Source organism: Chaetodon trifascialis, chromosome 15 (genome assembly GCF_039877785.1).
Source record: "Chaetodon trifascialis isolate fChaTrf1 chromosome 15, fChaTrf1.hap1, whole genome shotgun sequence".
In the NCBI taxonomy this organism is placed as follows: Eukaryota; Metazoa; Chordata; class Actinopteri; order Chaetodontiformes; family Chaetodontidae; genus Chaetodon; species Chaetodon trifascialis.
In genome coordinates, this window is record NC_092070.1 from 16,994,661 (window position 1) to 17,011,349 (window position 16,689).

Below are 16,689 nucleotides of genomic sequence, written 5' to 3' on the forward strand. Positions count from 1 at the left end.
AGGCTGTATATAACTACCATTGCAGACTTGAAGATTGCTGTGACAATTCAAAACAATTGTTTAGAAGTTTAAAATTATATTCTGAATGTTACATTTGGGAAGTTACAAAAAGCAATGGCTGATGCTTTCACTCCGATTGGAGATGTATCAGCAGCTCAAAAAGCAGAAGTATTTAGTGAGGAGGTTTTTGTCACAGTGTAAATCACTGTGATACGTGCTCATTCACAGAGCTGTCCCATGTCTGACAGTAGTAGACTGCTGAGTCTCCCTCCTCCACATTGCTGATGATCAAACGATAATCTGATTGTGACTGATGAGTAGATGTGAACTTTGGAGACGAGAAACCAGAGCCATAGGTGGGAGAACTCCAGCTGTGATAAAACCTCAGTACAAACTGAGGAACTCCTCCTGGAATCTGTTTATACCAGCGAGCAGCACTGTTAGTCACAGTGCCCAGGTTACAGTCCATGGTGGCTGTCTCTCCTGTCCTCAGCGTCACAACAGGAGGCTTCTGTGTCACCACCGTCACACCACTCACACCTGGAAACAACAAGATGACATGAAGTCAAGAGAAACACACAGACTGATGAATCCAACATGAGCTGAAAGCTGCAGTAAGTCAGCCTCCTTACATGTTAGAGCAGTGATGAGAGTGCAGAGGGTCCCCAGCATGTTGTCAGTGTGTGCTGAGAATGGCCTTGGAACTTGGAAAGTGAGCTTCCTGCTGACAGATTCGAGGGTTTGGAGGATGAGGAGAGGAGGTGCTGGAGGAGCAATTTAAGACAACACTGAAACTGAGAGTGACTGACAGGAGGAGGAGCTTTGCTTCAATCTGCATGCTTTGCCACATTTCTTGCTCTCTTATCTTCTGTGAAGGGAAAAGTCTTTTCTGTCTCCATTATTGTCTCTGTGGACAATGTCTCCCCCCGACCCCAAAATATGACAACATGATGATTTGAAAAAGACTTCCTGCACTTTTATTATCATAGATTTGTTTCTTTGCTCACTTCTTAATAAAAGGGATTGAATTGAGTTCCCTCTGATTTCACAGAGAGCTGACACTTGACCTCTTCATTTACATGCAGTTATAAATAAGCAGAGGAGGCCTGCAGGTGCATCCTGGGAAGGAAGAGAGGGAGGAGCAGAGAGGTGACGCTTCACTGACGGAGGATAAACGTTCAGTTTCATTTGCTCATTTCATCTGATTGTTGTAACGACTGCAAGCAACTAAAACCAAAAAAAGGTGATATTAATCTCTCTGTTGAGCTTTTATTGTAAATTAACACCTAATAACAATGTAGCTTTCTGAAGAAAACACACTGAAGTAATAATCAGACAGAAATATGTCTGTTATCTCTGTGTCCTGGATTCATGAGATGTGAGATGAACACGAGGAGAAAAAATAAAATCTCCTGACAGTTACAACATTTTGGTGAACATTATTGTTTTAAATGATGTTTTCAACAAAGCAAATAAGCACAAACACTTTTGTTGTCCACAGTTTTTGGTCTGTTTACTTTTTATTGAATGAGTCTGGACAAACGCAGCAGTTGCAAAGCTGATACAACACCTCCACCTCACTGTCACAACATTTATTCCAAGCATGCAGACACATCTTTTCTAACATGTCAACCTTGTCATGAGCAAAGAGCACAAAGAGTAAAGAAGCAGCTTTGAAATGCTCATTCTGCTCCTCTGCTATTCTTGAGTGGGACAGTGGGACTTGTTGATGTTTTTCTCTGAAGTCTGGGAGCCCAAAGACACTTTACATGTGTAAACCTTATCCATGTCCCAGTCTGACGTCTGGATGGCCAGAGAGCTGCTGATTCGGAAAGTCTGGTCTGCTTGCTGAACAGCGGTGCTGGTGGAGATCCCGCTGCTCACTGGACTCCCACCAGACAACCAGCTCACATCTGCAAAAGGCACAGACTGACTGGACAGACAGACCAGAGTGGCTTTGTTGGACTGGAGCTCAGCACGGGACGGAGGGAAGACTGTGAGGACAGGAGGAGGGAGGCTGGAGCCTGAAAATACATGAAGGACATTCATCAAATAACTCCAAATCGAATCACTGATACAAAGCATGACAGCAGCAGATTATTGACCTGTTTTCTTCAACAATACAACAAACACAGTGAAGAAGTGAAGAAGTGTTTTAAATGAGTGAAAACATTTTGAAATCATCACCGAAAATATGAGCACTCTTCCTGTTTCAAACAAAGTCTATCAGTTACAAACTGAGAAATATTTGGATTCATTCAGGATCATTTTTATGTTGAACAAATTCATGAAGTCACTTTCTGTGTCTCACAAATGGCACGACAGTAAATCAGTGGTCATTTAGCTGTTTTGCTGTTGTCTGTCTAATCATCGAGAGAAAAATTATATTCATTTATATAAAAAACTTCAAAAAAATTCCCTAAAAGGAGATTAATAAGTAAACATTCATGAATTAGACTCAATAATTTAGTGTTGATATGACAGAATAAATTACATTTGACAGATTATTTAGCATTTGGTTTTACAATGATACAAAAGTGTCATCAGTCTTGAAAATATAAAATAATTTTGTACATTTTGCCGAAATGTTAAAATTGCTCAGCCATCAAAACACTTCAGAGTATTTGTAGATATCATTGAACATATTTTGATCATTAGCAGATCTTTACTTTGTCCTCAAAGACACAGTCTGGCATCAAAGCAGATGAAAAGAAGTCAAAGTGAAATTCACTCAACAACATGTTTGACTTTCTAAACAGTCAGCCTGATATGAATTGATGATTTTGACTGAATTTGACTCAGAAACAGAGAATCTGTCTTGTTTTGTGATCAGTTAAAAAGTACTTACTTGTCACAGTCAGCTTGGTGCCTTGTCCGAATACCACAGTGATTCAGTTTGTACACATGGCCGTACAAAAACCTCCTGACTCTCACTGATGAGGGGAGTGGAACTGAAACATCCTGTTGAGACCAACTTTCACTGTCAACATCTCATTCACTTCATCAGTCTGCTTCTGCTCACAGACACTGCTGGACTTGAGGACTGATTCTCAGTCTTCTGCTGCATCCTTTTGTTTTCATGCTGGACATGTTCAAAGTCCAGATATCATCAGTCAATTCAGTCCAACGTTAATGAGGAAAATCATTCAGACAATGCAGCTGAACTTGGTTGGCTGTTATTGACTGCAGGGATGGGATAACAGTCATTTTCTGTTTAACTTGCTGCAGCCAAAAGTCGTCTTCAAACGATCAGATTTAACCAAAGCAGTTGATATAATGTCAGAGACATAATGACTCACAAAAATGGCTCCTGCTGTACTGAACTTATCAGGCTGTGCATTTTGTCCTGTAACAGTGTTCACCCTGTGTTTTGTTGACGTTGTTGGAGACCCACAGACCCACTGCTGTATGTGCAAATATACTCAATATGTTCTTCTTATGGCCTCATTAAAACTCAATATGTAGAAAAGTGAAAGATGTTTTGACACATGGTGACATTTCTGATGTTTGAGGTCAATTAAACGTCAGAGAGGTCAAACTCCCTGTTAGACCTCTTATGAACAGACTGTTATAAAACTGTAATAACATGAACTTCTGGAGACTGATTTGATGTTTGGGAGGTGAAATGCTGCATAAAAAGTGCTGACAGCACCAATCACACAGATGGAGCTGATTCAAATCCATTGTATTTAATCTTGTTTCACAGACGGAGTCTCTGAGACCACAAACAGAAGTGATTCATCATTTCCACTGACTGATCAATACAGATATTGACCACATATATTTATCCCCAACAGTAAGAACGAAATTCTCTGTTTATCTTTGTTTATCAGTCGTTGGTGTTTTTACTGTATCGTGCAAATGAAAAGAATTAAATGAAAAGCAGAAAACAACAAATGCTAAATCTAATTATTTCTTCAATTTCAGTGTTGAAAGAGATTTGGTAGAAATGTTTATGTGAAACTGGTCAGGATCAGATTGATGAAACTGGTTTGTCGAAAAGTCTCATGTAGGGTAGTTATAGAGAGCATTAGTTCATGTGTCAGAGAGTCAGAAAGCAGAAGTGTTTAGTGAGGAGGTTTTTGTCATAGTGTAAATCACTGTGATACGTACTCATCAGCAGAGCTGTCATATGTTTGACAGTAATAGACAGCAGAGTCTCCTGCCTCTGCCCTCTTAATGATGAACTGGTAATCTGTGTCTGATGAGGCTTTAGAGTTGAATCTGTCTGAGGAGAATCCTGTTCCAAAGCTGGGTGAACTGCTAGAATAGTGAAAACTCAGAACATACTGAGGAGCTTCACCAGGAACCTGTTTATACCAACTGACATAATATCCATCATATCTCTGAATGTTGCAGTTGAGAACAACCTCTTGTCCTGGAGAAACTGTGTGGACAGCAGGCGTCTGGGTCAGCACGATCACTGCATCAACATCTGTCAACAAAGAGAGAAAAATGCATGAGTGAAAGGTTTGTGTGTGAAAATATGAGCTATAAAAGCAATGAGAAGAATATCTTACATGTTAGAGCAGTGATGAGAGTGCAGAGGGTCCCCAGCATGTTGTCAGTGTGTGCTGTAAACGTCCCTTACTGTCCAGCTGAGAGGTGAGCAGGGTTGGAGTGTGAGGAGAAGAGAGACTGAAGCTTATAAAGACACTGAGGAGAGGAGGAGGAGGAGGAGGAGGAGGAGGAGGAGGAGGAGGAGGAGGAGTTTACATCAGTGTTAATATTCTCAGAGGTGGTACAAATGTTCTTCTAAAGGTGCTGTTTGAGTCAAAAGACAAAGAAAATATGATCACATAAATAAATATAAGATAAGATAAATATGATGTTGTTGGATTTCAGATTGATAGTTTCTCACACTTGTTTATGACAGTATGAGCAGGAAACAGTTTTCAGTAACAATCATGTTTACACACCAGGAATTTGGTTTTCTGTTGCTCTCAAAGTATGTACAAAGAAATAGAGATACAGCTCCGAACAACGCTGAACAAAGGTCAAAATAAACATTTAACTATCCGTACATAGAACGAACAAAAAAATCTTTTTACAACCACAATGTTGCCGGTCCGCCAGAACATTTTGTGAGTAAAGAAACTATGAACACAGCATCAGGTGTGAATCCTAATTTATTCTGGATGAGGGAGGAATGTTTTTACTGGTCCACTTCTTCAACAAGATTATTATGATTAATATTATTATTGTAAAAGAATGAATGCAACATACTTATAAATATCTACCTTTGTCAATTCTTGTGGAAAGAAAACAAAATTATTACTAAAACAAATGATTGGACATGGTGGGATGTAGGGTTGGGCGGTACCGTCATAAAAAATAAAAAAAAATGCTGCGCATATAGGTCTATAGGGGCCTGCCATGATTGTAGCATCGTCATAACAAAAATGAAGTCCACTCCGTTCAATGTATGTGGTTGAATTTTTACTCGAGGAAAAGGTGACTGTGCAAAAGTACATGCTGAGAATGAACCCGAGCAGTCGTACAGATGTAACACACGCGCTCATTTAGGCGCATCTGAGCAGAGTACCGTTATCTCGTCCAAGCATACGGAGAAACTCCTCTGTCGAAAACACTTTTTCAGCCTTTTTTCTGCTTGCTATTGTCCTCAGCTCTCATAAAAGGACGAAATGCAAATAAAACAGGAAAATAACACTTCAGGCAGCTCACGAGAGTCCTCTGCTCATTCATGAGACGGAGCGGTGAAACTAACTGCGTGGTTACGCCGGTCAATAGCTCCGCGACCCGCCCACATTCACCATAGAAACACCAATGACGATCCCCTCACAGATCCCCTCCTGCTGGCCTTAGTATTTCCTCTGTGTGTGTGTGTGTGTGTGTGTGTGTGTGTGTGTGTGTGTGTGTGTGTGTGTGTGTGTGTGTGTGTGTGTGTGTGTGACAGACATGTGTATTGGACATTTGTGAAAATACGGAACAAATCGCGTCCCAACATTTAATTGTCAATTAAAGGACGACTCCGTATTTTACGGGACGGGTGGCAACCCTACCTATAATTGACCTTGAACAGCCAATTATGTGGAGAGATTGCTGCCCCATACAAAATAAAACAAATATAGAACAGAAATATGTCAGCTAAGACGCGACATTAATGATCCGTTAATGTCAGGAAGCACCCAACAAGCCAAAGCTTCTATGAGCCATAGACGAACGCAGTTCAATTCGCCTGATCTAATAAGCAATTGATGAAGCACAGAAAAAACACTTTAAAAACCTTCTCATGGTCAATTCTTTAAGCCGAATTACTCAGCAGAGCATACTGATTACTTTCTCAGATCGAAAACACGCGGACCGGCACAGATTTTGGAGAAAAAGCGAGATAACTTTAAATTTGTAGATTTTTGACTGCGGTTTGGCGAGCCCCGCAGCGTCCCGTTAGAGTCCTCACTTCGGGACGAAAGCGAGTGCCACACTGTCAAAAATAGTTATATTTCTCCGTAGATTTTACAAATACATCATAAACTATCACTGAGGTTTAGGCGTGTTATTCAAATGTGTACTTTTTCCATAATGAATCTTACCTGGCCACAGTTTCATGCAAACGATGTCCTCGTGCGCCTGAGGTGAACGGCAGAGTCCCGTGATCTTGCTGGGCAGGTGGAGGTCTGCTATCCTGCACGTTCACATACAACCAGATTGACTGTCCGTGTACATGTGTGAAAGAAGATTCACCGACCGGTATCGAGGAACACTTTTAGGTCAAATTTCAGGTTTCTGCGTGAGCTCAGAGCGGGACACAGTGGAACTACACTGTTAAAAGGGATTTGGGCTTTTAGTCAGAAGGACTATTGCTGTCAAGCTGAGAGAACTCTACCCATTACAACAAAGTAAAAAGAGTTCAAACAACTTCAACTTGAAAAAAGCGCGGAAACTCATTAAAAACTCATGATAATCCATTCAGTTAACTTCAGCAAATACGCCGGTATTTCAACCAACACGCATGCGCCCGCAATGTGACGTCACGCGCAGTGTTGAACTTTAAATCCGAGCCGACTGCCATCTTTTTACCTCGGAGGCGAGCCGTCCAGTAAGTACATTTAAAATTATTTTAGCTTAGTTAGTTCATCTGTTGGTAATGTGCATGGGTCGTCTAATGTCTCTCCATCTCAAATTATCCGTCAAGATATTAAACCTGTGATGAATATTTCATGTTCGTTCTTTTTCGGAAATACTTTGGCATGTAGCGCTAGCTAGCTAGCGCCGCCAGAGTGAAACAGCAAGTTAATGTAGGGTTGAGCCTCATATTCGACTGTAACAATTATTCGGCACCGACAGTGTACTCTTATAGGAGTGAAACAGTGCGAGACTTGTCTTTATTATTACGAAAAAATGTGTCAACTGTGGGAATATTATACCTGGATCAACCCGCTAATATACGTGACGTTGCGACTTGTACAAGAGGCTTTGTTCGCACTCAAACAACCTGGCACAGGATTGACAAGGCAGCGAAATAACGGAGCAACTTATGTTCCACGAGGAAGAGGAGTTGAAAAACACTGACCACTGCCGTAGTGTATGGATATTTTTTTATGTAGAGTTAGGTGCTGTATAAACACGTAGTGATAGGTGATTGTTTTCAGGTGTGCCGTTACACTCTGTATCCATGGCAACGCGCAGCAGTGGGGGTGAACGGTAAACGTTTTTTGGCCAGTGGGAAAGGAGCCCTATGCCGTTTGAAAGCGGGTCGACCGAGTTTAAATGTAGTTCCTTTCCTATTGACCAAAAAACCTGGGTCTGATCTTCAGCTGGAAGCTGCCACCAAAGACATAATATACGTCGACGCCTCATTGACTGACGCTTCCTATTGGAACTGACGTTCAGCGCGGCCGCCATCTTGGATGGGTCTCCCATGCGCCCCCAGTGCATTTATTTCTACTGAGGAAGGTGTATGTCCAACTACAATAATCATAACTTTTTACCTGATTTTCACACGGTTTGGTTTGTTACAAATGGCAGAGATGTAGTTATGACACAGGACGCTGTCACACATTAAAAACACGTGCTTGATGCTGAAATACTTTGTTAAAGAGCATAATACAGACATATGGTATGGCATATGAATAAATGTATAAATTAATTATTTTTATATTTTAATAAAGAAACAGTTTGTTCATTTGAATTTATTTCTCTCTCTCACTCACTCACACACACACAAAATCATGACCCTTCTGTACACACCAATGACACAAGAATTTCTTTATCTTTGTTTTTGTGCGAGTATATTTAATGTAAAGTTAGGCACATGCACGCACGCACACACACACACACACACACACACACACACACACACACACACACACACACACACACACACACACACACACACACAAAAACCAGACATCTCACATAACATGTTGACATGTGTATTAAACTTTGAGTAAGTTTTTTTACTCAGTTGTGTTGGAATAAAACTTCACCAAAACAAACTGTCAAAACGAGGAAGGTTTTTTCTTTTTAGCCAACACATCATGTGTCGGCCCACAGTCCACTGCTGTTTTCAAACACACACATGTACACAAACACACACACCTTCTGGCCTGACATGTCTAAATTTAAACAACTGTTCACAGCTTTAGGATGACAAAGATTCCACAATAGCCTGAACTGAAACTGCTGATGTTTGTGATATACACTGATTTTAACACATATACATACATACAAAGCTCCCATATATACCTGCTCAGTACATTTTTTCCTTCTTTAATTTTTTTTTTAAGGCCTGGAAAAGTAAGCTTTAAAATTCCAGATCATTCCAGCGTCTTACACTACCCTGTTAAGCTTGTAACTGGGGCTGGGAAGCTACATAAAATAAAATAAATAAATAAAATAGGGGCATAGTTGCTCTCTTTACGTTGACTTTGGTTGGCTCTGGTGCTAGCGGAGACCCACCCAATATGTTGGTGATGCTGGATTACGCTCCAGCACGTAATGAGGCGTCTACGTATATTATGTCTATGGCTGCCACCGCTGTGCGTTGCCATGGATACAAAATGTAACGGTACACACATCACTCATGAGAAGCTCTCTTTTCTCACTGTCTTGTCAGTGCTGTGCCATGTGGCTTCTGTTTTTACAATGTAATCACTTACCATTCAGATGAGTGACATGGCCAAGTGTGTCCACTTTATAATAAAGTCGTGTTTATTTCATCTTAGGATACATTAAAATCTGGAAGCTTTAAATTGTGAACTGTGCAATTTTTTCAGAGATTTGTGGCGATACACAGTATTTTGCACATCTAAAAATACACATACACAATAAGGAAACTGAACTTAGTGTGTTTTGTGCTGATAATGGTTGTATATCTTTCTTTCTTTCTTTCTTTCTTTCTTTCTTTCTTTCTTTCTTTCTTTCTTTCTTTCTTTTCCTGTACAGGGTTACTTCACTTCAGTGAAGGCTGTGCTGTTTGGGGCAACTGCCCCTCAATGAGGTGGTCCTGCAAGTGTTTCTCCTCGCCGAACCAACGCACACTAATTGTCCATTATATGTCCACCTTGTTTTCATTTTCTGACTTATTTCTATTGCTCTGTTTGGAGGAACACTAATCCATGTGATGTTATAGAGAAATTGTCAAGAGAGTGGACATTTCAGTAATGTTTGAATGTTTTAATTTTCAACATTTTGAGCAAGTTTCTCAGATACGTTTTTTTGTTTGTTTTTATGACTCTTTGCAATTTGGGGGGGAGAGGAGGATGACAGCCAAGCTGTCCTCCATGACAGACAATGACTCCCACCCACTCCAACACACACTCACTGCACTGAGGAGCTCCATCAGTGATAGGATGCTACATCCAAAGTGTGTGAAGGAGCGGTATCACAGGTCATTCCTTCCTGCAGCTGTCAGACTACACAACAAGAACTGCTGAAAGTAATTTTTTGATAATTTATCTGTAAATCATCTGTAAATTACCTGTGCAGTAATCTGGGCAAAAACTAGTGCAATAATCTGTGCATTTATCTGTAAATCATTTGTAAATGATCTGTACAATAATCTGGGCGATAGCTGGTGCAATAATCTGCAATTCATCCTGTACCTAACAGTCCGCAAATACAATTTATAATTTGATAATGCTTATTTTTATATAATGCTTATTTTTATTACACTCTTTTGTATATACTTGGTGTTTTTTACTTAATTCTATCTTTTACTGGTGCTGCTGTACATTGGAATTTCCCCTTGCGGGACAAATAAAGGTATATTGAATTGAATTGAACTGAATTTACTGCAACAACTCTGAACATTCACTCAGAAAGGACTCTGTTGAACTCCGAGAGTTATTGTTTTTCCCCAAAGGATGGGTGCGCTTCTTTTTATGTGTTTTATTATTATTATTATGTATGTGTGGGACAGTGTAATTTCAGTTTGTGAGCAAAAGTGTGTTAGAGGGTGTAAGGGCTATTTTTTTAATAAGTCCCAAGGAAGGTCTTTTTTGATGTCTCGACATCCATTGACACTTATTTTGCAGCAAAGCTGCTTGAAGTTGGACTTGTTGGGGGTTAAATAAAGGTCCTTATTCAATTGTCTGTTCAGCTATTTTTTCTTGGGTTAATATTTAGTTTGTCTAATTCTCATGGAGATTCTTTGTAGATATTATTTTGCTTAAAATTTTGAAATCTAGCAATTTCTCTAAACTCAAGTAACTTGGCAATAAAGCATGAGAAAAAATAATAATGTTGCCCTAACTTGATAAAATAAGTTCAACCAACATCTTTTTTAGTTCTCTTAAGTAATGTTTTCCTGTCCACATTCCTTGATACAGAAAGTTGAGTCAACAAATCGCAAGTTATAGCAATTTTGTATTCCATGTTGAGCCAACTTGATTCACAGTTGTAGGAACTTGATAAAATAAATTCAACCAACATCTCTTAAAGTTATCTCAAATAATAATTTTAAGTTCAACTTACTTGATGCAGGAAGTTGAGTCAACAGACTGTATGTTGCATGAACTCATGTTTTGAAGTGTAAAAAACTTGACACTATAAGTTGACTCAAATTAACACAGTCAAAGCAACAAGATGACTTGACATAGTTAAGTCGGGTCACCTAATCTTTTTTTTGTTTGTTTGTTTGTTTACAGTGCATGCTTCCCGTGAAATTATTTTCTCCGCATTTATCCCATCCTCGGTCCGTCGATCCTCCGCGGCAGACCAGGAGCGGTGGGCTGCCAGCCGCCAGCCGGCGCCGGCGCAGGCGACAAGTGTGACCACTTGCGCAACCGTGCTACCCTACAAATAAGTGTCTGACATTATTATGGAAAGAATCCATACAGAGATACTTCTTTGTTGATGAGTAAGATCTGTTTTGCTTAAGCAGAAACAGCTGTTGTAGCGCTGTTGCCAAAGCCACCAGACTCCATTCAAAAAACAGTAATTTTAGCATTTTTAAAAAAACTTTTTCAAATGCATCAAAAACAAAATAAAACTCGACAAAAACCTTCTTGGATCACCTTTTTAATGTTTCGGCAACAATTACTATCTCTGGATTGGTTGAAATAAACTTTCAATTCACCGAATGGGGAGAGGAGCGAGAGAGCTGGCTGACGTCAGAGAAGCAGCGGGGAAACAACACATTGAGTCGGAATGTTTAATATTTTGTGTGTTTACCTTTTGTCATGCTTCACTCATGTTTAGGACAATCCTGCAGAAAATGAGATTGACAAAAAAATATTGACAGGTGCTGATGGGGGTTTTTTTTGTTTTTTCTTTCTTTCCCTGTTTCATTACCTTCTGTGTTAGATTTAAATTGTTAATTAAAAATATTGTGTTCTAAATTAAAATTTTATAACCTCGTTACATTATCTATTCCATTTCTGATTTACAGTATAAGTAAACTTTTGAACTACTTTTCAGTGACAACACAATTATCTTATTTTTTCTGTAGGGTCGTTACAGAGAGCATTAGTTCATGTGTCAGAGAGTCAGAAAGCAGAAGTAGTTAGTGAGGAGGTTTTTGTCACAGTGTAAATCACTGTGATACGTACTCTTTAGCAGAGCTGTCCCATGTTTTACAGTAATAGACTGCTGAGTCTCCCTCCTCCACATTGCTGATGATCAAACGATAATCTGATTTTGACTGATGAGTAGATGTGAACTTTGGAGACGAGAAACCAGAGCCATAGCTGGGAGAACTATCGCTGTGATAAAAATAAAGTATAAACTGAGGAACTCCTCCTGGAATCTGTTTGTACCAGCGAGCAGCACTGTTAGTCACAGTGCCCAGGTTACAGTCCATGGTGGCTGTCTCTCCTGTCCTCAGCGTCACAACAGGAGGCTTCTGTGTCACCACCGTCACACCACTCACACCTGGAAACAACAAGATGACATGAAGTCGCGAGAAACACACAGACTGATGAATCCAACATGAGCTGAAAGCTGCAGTAAGTCAGCCTCCTTACATGTTAGAGCAGTGATGAGAGTGCAGAGGGTCCCCAGCATGTTGTCAGTGTGTGCTGAGAATGGCCTTGGAACTTGGAAAGTGAGCTTCCTGCTGACAGATTGGAGGGTTTGGAGGATGAGGAGAGGAGGTGCTGGAGGAGCAATTTAAGACAAGACTGAAACTGAGAGTGACTGACAGGAGGAGGAGCTTTGCTTCAATCTGCATGCTTTGCCACATTTCTTGCTCTCTTATCTTCTGTGAAGGGAAAAGTCTTGTCTGTCTCCATTATTGTCTCTGTGGACAATGTCTCCCCCCGACCCCAAAATATGACAACATGATGATTTGAAAAAGACTTCCTGCACTTTTATTGTCATAGATTTGTTTCTTTGCTCACTTTTTAATAAAAGGGATTGAATTGAGTTCCCTCTGATTTCACAGAGAGCTGACACTTGACCTCTTCATTTACATGCAGTTATAAATAAGCAGAGGAGGCCTGCAGGTGCATCCTGGGAAGGAAGAGAGGGAGGAGCAGAGAGGTGACGCTTCACTGACGGAGGATAAACGTTCAGTTTCATTTGCTCAATTCATCTGATTTTTGCAACATCTTAACGACAGCAAGGAACTAAAACCAAAAAAAGGTGATATGAATCTCTCCGTTGAGCTTTTATTGCAAATTAACACCTAATAACAATGTAGCTTTCTGAAGAAAACACACTGAAGTAATAATCAGACACAAATATGTCTGTTATCTCTGTGTCCTGGATTCATGAGATGTGAGATGAACACGAGGAGTAAAATAAAATCTCCTGACAGTTACAACATTTTGGTGAACATTATTGTTTCAAATGATGTTTTCAAGAAAACAAATAAATACAAACACTTTTGTTGTCCACAGTTTTTGGTATGTTTACTTTTTATTGAATGAGTCTGGACAAACGCAGCAGTTGCAAAGCTGATACAACACCTCCACCTCACTGTCACAACATTTATTACAAGCATGCAGACACATCTTTTCTAACATGTCAACCTTGTCATGAGCAAAGAGCACAAAGAGTAAAGAAGCAGCTTTGAAATGCTCATTCTGCTCCTCTGCTATTCTTGAGTGGGACAGTGGGACTTGTTGATGTCTTTCTCTGAAGTCTGGGAGCCCAAAGACACTTTACATGTGTAAACCTTATCCATGTCCCAGTCTGACGTCTGGATGGCCAGAGAGCTGCTGATTCGGAAAGTCTGGTCTGCTTGCTGAACAGCGGTGCTGGTGGAGATCCCGCTGCTCACTGGACTCCCACCAGACAACCAGCTCACATCTGCAAAAGGCACAGACTGACTGGACAGACAGACCAGAGTGGCTTTGTTGGACTGGAGCTCAGCACGGGACGGAGGGAAGACTGTGAGGACAGGAGGAGGGAGGCTGGAGCCTGAAAATACATGAAGGACATTCATCAAATAACTCCAAATCGAATCACTGATACAAAGCATGACAGCAGCAGATTATTGACCTGTTTTCTTCAACAATACAACAAACACAGTGAAGAAGTGAAGAAGTGTTTTAAATGAGTGAAAACATTTTGAAATCATCACCTAAAATATGAGCACTCTTCCTGTTTCAAACAAAGTCTATCAGTTACAAACTGAGAAATATTTGGATTCATTCAGGATCATTTTTATGTTGAACAAATTCATGAAGTCACTTTCTGTGTCTCACAAATGGCACGACAGTAAATCAGTGGTCATTTAGCGGTTTTGCTGTTGTCTGTCTAATCATCGAGAGAAAAACTATGTTCATTTATATAAAAAAAAACTTCAAACAATTCCCTAAACTTTAGAAGATTAGTAAGTAAACATTAATAAATTAAACTCAGTAATCTAGTCTTGATATGACAGAATAAATTACATTTGACAGATTATTTAGCATTTGGTTTTACAATAATACAAAAGTGTCATCAGTCTTGAAAATATAAAATAATTTTGTTCATTTTGCTCAAATGTTAAAATTGCTCAGCCATCAAAACACTTCAGAGTATTTGTAGATATCATTGAACATATTTTGATCATTAGCAGATCTTTACTTTGTCCTCAAAGACACAGTCTGGCATCAAAGCAGATGAAAAGAAGTCAAAGTGAAATTCACTCAACAACATGTTTGACTTTCTAAACAGTCAGCCTGATATGAATTGATGATTTTGACTGAATTTGACTCAGAAACAGAGAATCTGTCTTGTTTTGTGATCAGTTAAAAAGTACTTACTTGTCACAATCAGCTTGGTGCCTTGTCCGAATACCACAGTGATTCAGTTTGTACACATGGCCGTACAAAAACCTCCTGACTCTCACTGATGAGGGGAGTGGAACTGAAACATCCTGTTGAGACCAACTTTCACTGTCAACATCTCATTCACTTCATCAGTCTGCTTCTGCTCACAGACACTGCTGGACTTGAGGACTGATTCTCAGTCTTCTGCTGCATCCTTTTGTTTTCACGCTGGACATGTTCAAAGTCCAGATATCATCAGTCAATTCAGTCCAACGTTAATGAGGAACATCATTCAGACAATGCAGCTGAACTTGGTTGGCTGTTATTGACTGCAGGGATGGGATAACAGTCATTTTCTGTTTCACTTGCTGCAGCCAAAAGTCGTCTTCAAACGATCAGATTTAACCAAAGCAGTTGATATAATGTCAGAGACATAATGACTCACAAAAATGGCTCCTGCTGTACTGAACTTATCAGGCTGTGGATTTTGTCCTGTAACAGTGTTCACCCTGTGTTTTGTTGATGTTGTTGGAGACCCACAGACCCACTGCTGTATGTGCAAATATACTCAATATGTCCTTCTTATGACCTCATTAAAACTCAATATGTAGAAAAGTGAAAGATGTTTTGACACATGGTGACATTTCTGATGTTTGAGGTCAATTAAACGTCAGAGAGGTCAAACTCCCTGTTAGACATCTTATGAACAGACTGTTATAAAACTGCACTAACATGAACTTCTGGAGACTGATTTGATGTTTGGGAGGTGAAATGCTGCATAAAAAGTGCTGACAGCACCAATCACACAGATGGAGCTGATTCAAATCCATTGTATTTAATCTGGTTTCACAGACGGAGTCTCTGAGACCACAAACAGAAGTGATTCATCATTTCCACTGACTGATCAATACAGATATTGACCACATATATTTATCCCCAACAGTAAGAATGAAATTCTCTGTTTATCTTTGTTTATCAGTCGTTGGTGTTTTTACTGTCTCGTGCAAATGAAAAGAATTAAATGAAAAGCAGAAAACAACAAATGCTGAATTATCTCATCAATTTCAGTGTTGAGAGAGATTTGGATGAAACTTTTCTACACTGATTTTTCAAGATCAGATTGATGATGCTGGTTTGAGAATTTGACAGTCTCATGTATGATAGTTATAGAGAGCATTAGTTCATGTGTCAGAGAGTCAGAAAGCAGAAGTAGTTAGTGAGGAGGTTTTTGTCACAGTGTAAATCACTGTGATACAGATGCAGAGGCAGAGCTGTCATATGTTTGACAGTAATAGACAGCAGAGTCTCCTGCCTCTGCCCTCTTAATGATGAACTGGTAATCTGTGTTTGATGAGGCTTTAGAGTTGAATCTGTCTGAGGAGAATCCTGTTCCAAAGCTGGGTGAACTGTCCCCGTAGTAAAATCTTAGAACATACTGAGGAGCTTCACCAGGAACCTGTTTATACCAATTGACAGAATATCCATCGTATCTCTGAATGTTGCAGTTGAGAACAACCTCTTGTCCTGCAGAAACTGTGTGGACAGCAGGCGTCTGGGTCAGCACGATCACTGCATCAACATCTGTCAACAAACAGAGAAAAATCCATGAGTGAAAGGTTTGTGTGTGAAAATATGAGCTATAAAAGCAATGAGAAGAATATCTTACATGTTAGAGCAGTGATGAGAGTGCAGAGGGTCCCCAGCATGTTGTCAGTGTGTGCTGTCAACGTCCCTTACTGTCCAGCTGAGAGGTGAGCAGGGTTGGAGTGTGAGGAGAAGAGAGACTGAAGCTTATAAAGACACTGAGGAGAGGAGGAGGAGGAGGAGGAGGAGGAGGAGGAGGAGGAGGAGGAGTTTCAACACTCAACACTGGTTTCATTCACAGATCAAATTAATTTCATGCCAATAATCTCATATTTCATAACCTTAATGTTTATGAACTGATGGTGTTTGGAGGTGTGTTGAAGGCCTTTGTATGAGTATTTTTAACTCCAGTCAAATCATCATCAGTGTATCAGTTCATGTT

The 16,689-nt window shown here is 39.9% G+C and overlaps 2 protein-coding genes across 2 annotated transcripts; both read right to left on the bottom strand.

The window, feature by feature from the left end:
* Positions 1 to 1,619: 1,619 nt before the first annotated feature.
* LOC139343547 (immunoglobulin lambda-1 light chain-like) lies at positions 1,620 to 4,560 on the bottom strand. The gene is made up of 4 exons (XM_070981269.1): positions 4,521 to 4,560; positions 4,114 to 4,435; positions 2,849 to 2,886; positions 1,620 to 2,024 (listed from the first exon to the last, which is right to left on the bottom strand). Exons 1-4 carry the CDS (start codon positions 4,558 to 4,560, stop codon positions 1,699 to 1,701), a joined length of 726 nt encoding a protein of 241 aa, XP_070837370.1. The 3' UTR covers positions 1,620 to 1,698.
* An 8,850-nt stretch (positions 4,561 to 13,410) lies between these two features.
* Positions 13,411 to 16,369, bottom strand: LOC139343556 (immunoglobulin lambda-1 light chain-like). The gene is made up of 4 exons (XM_070981279.1): positions 16,330 to 16,369; positions 15,926 to 16,244; positions 14,658 to 14,692; positions 13,411 to 13,827 (listed from the first exon to the last, which is right to left on the bottom strand). The coding sequence occupies exons 1-4, from the start codon at positions 16,367 to 16,369 to the stop codon at positions 13,502 to 13,504; spliced, it is 720 nt and encodes a 239-aa protein (XP_070837380.1). The 3' UTR covers positions 13,411 to 13,501.
* Positions 16,370 to 16,689: the final 320 nt, after the last annotated feature.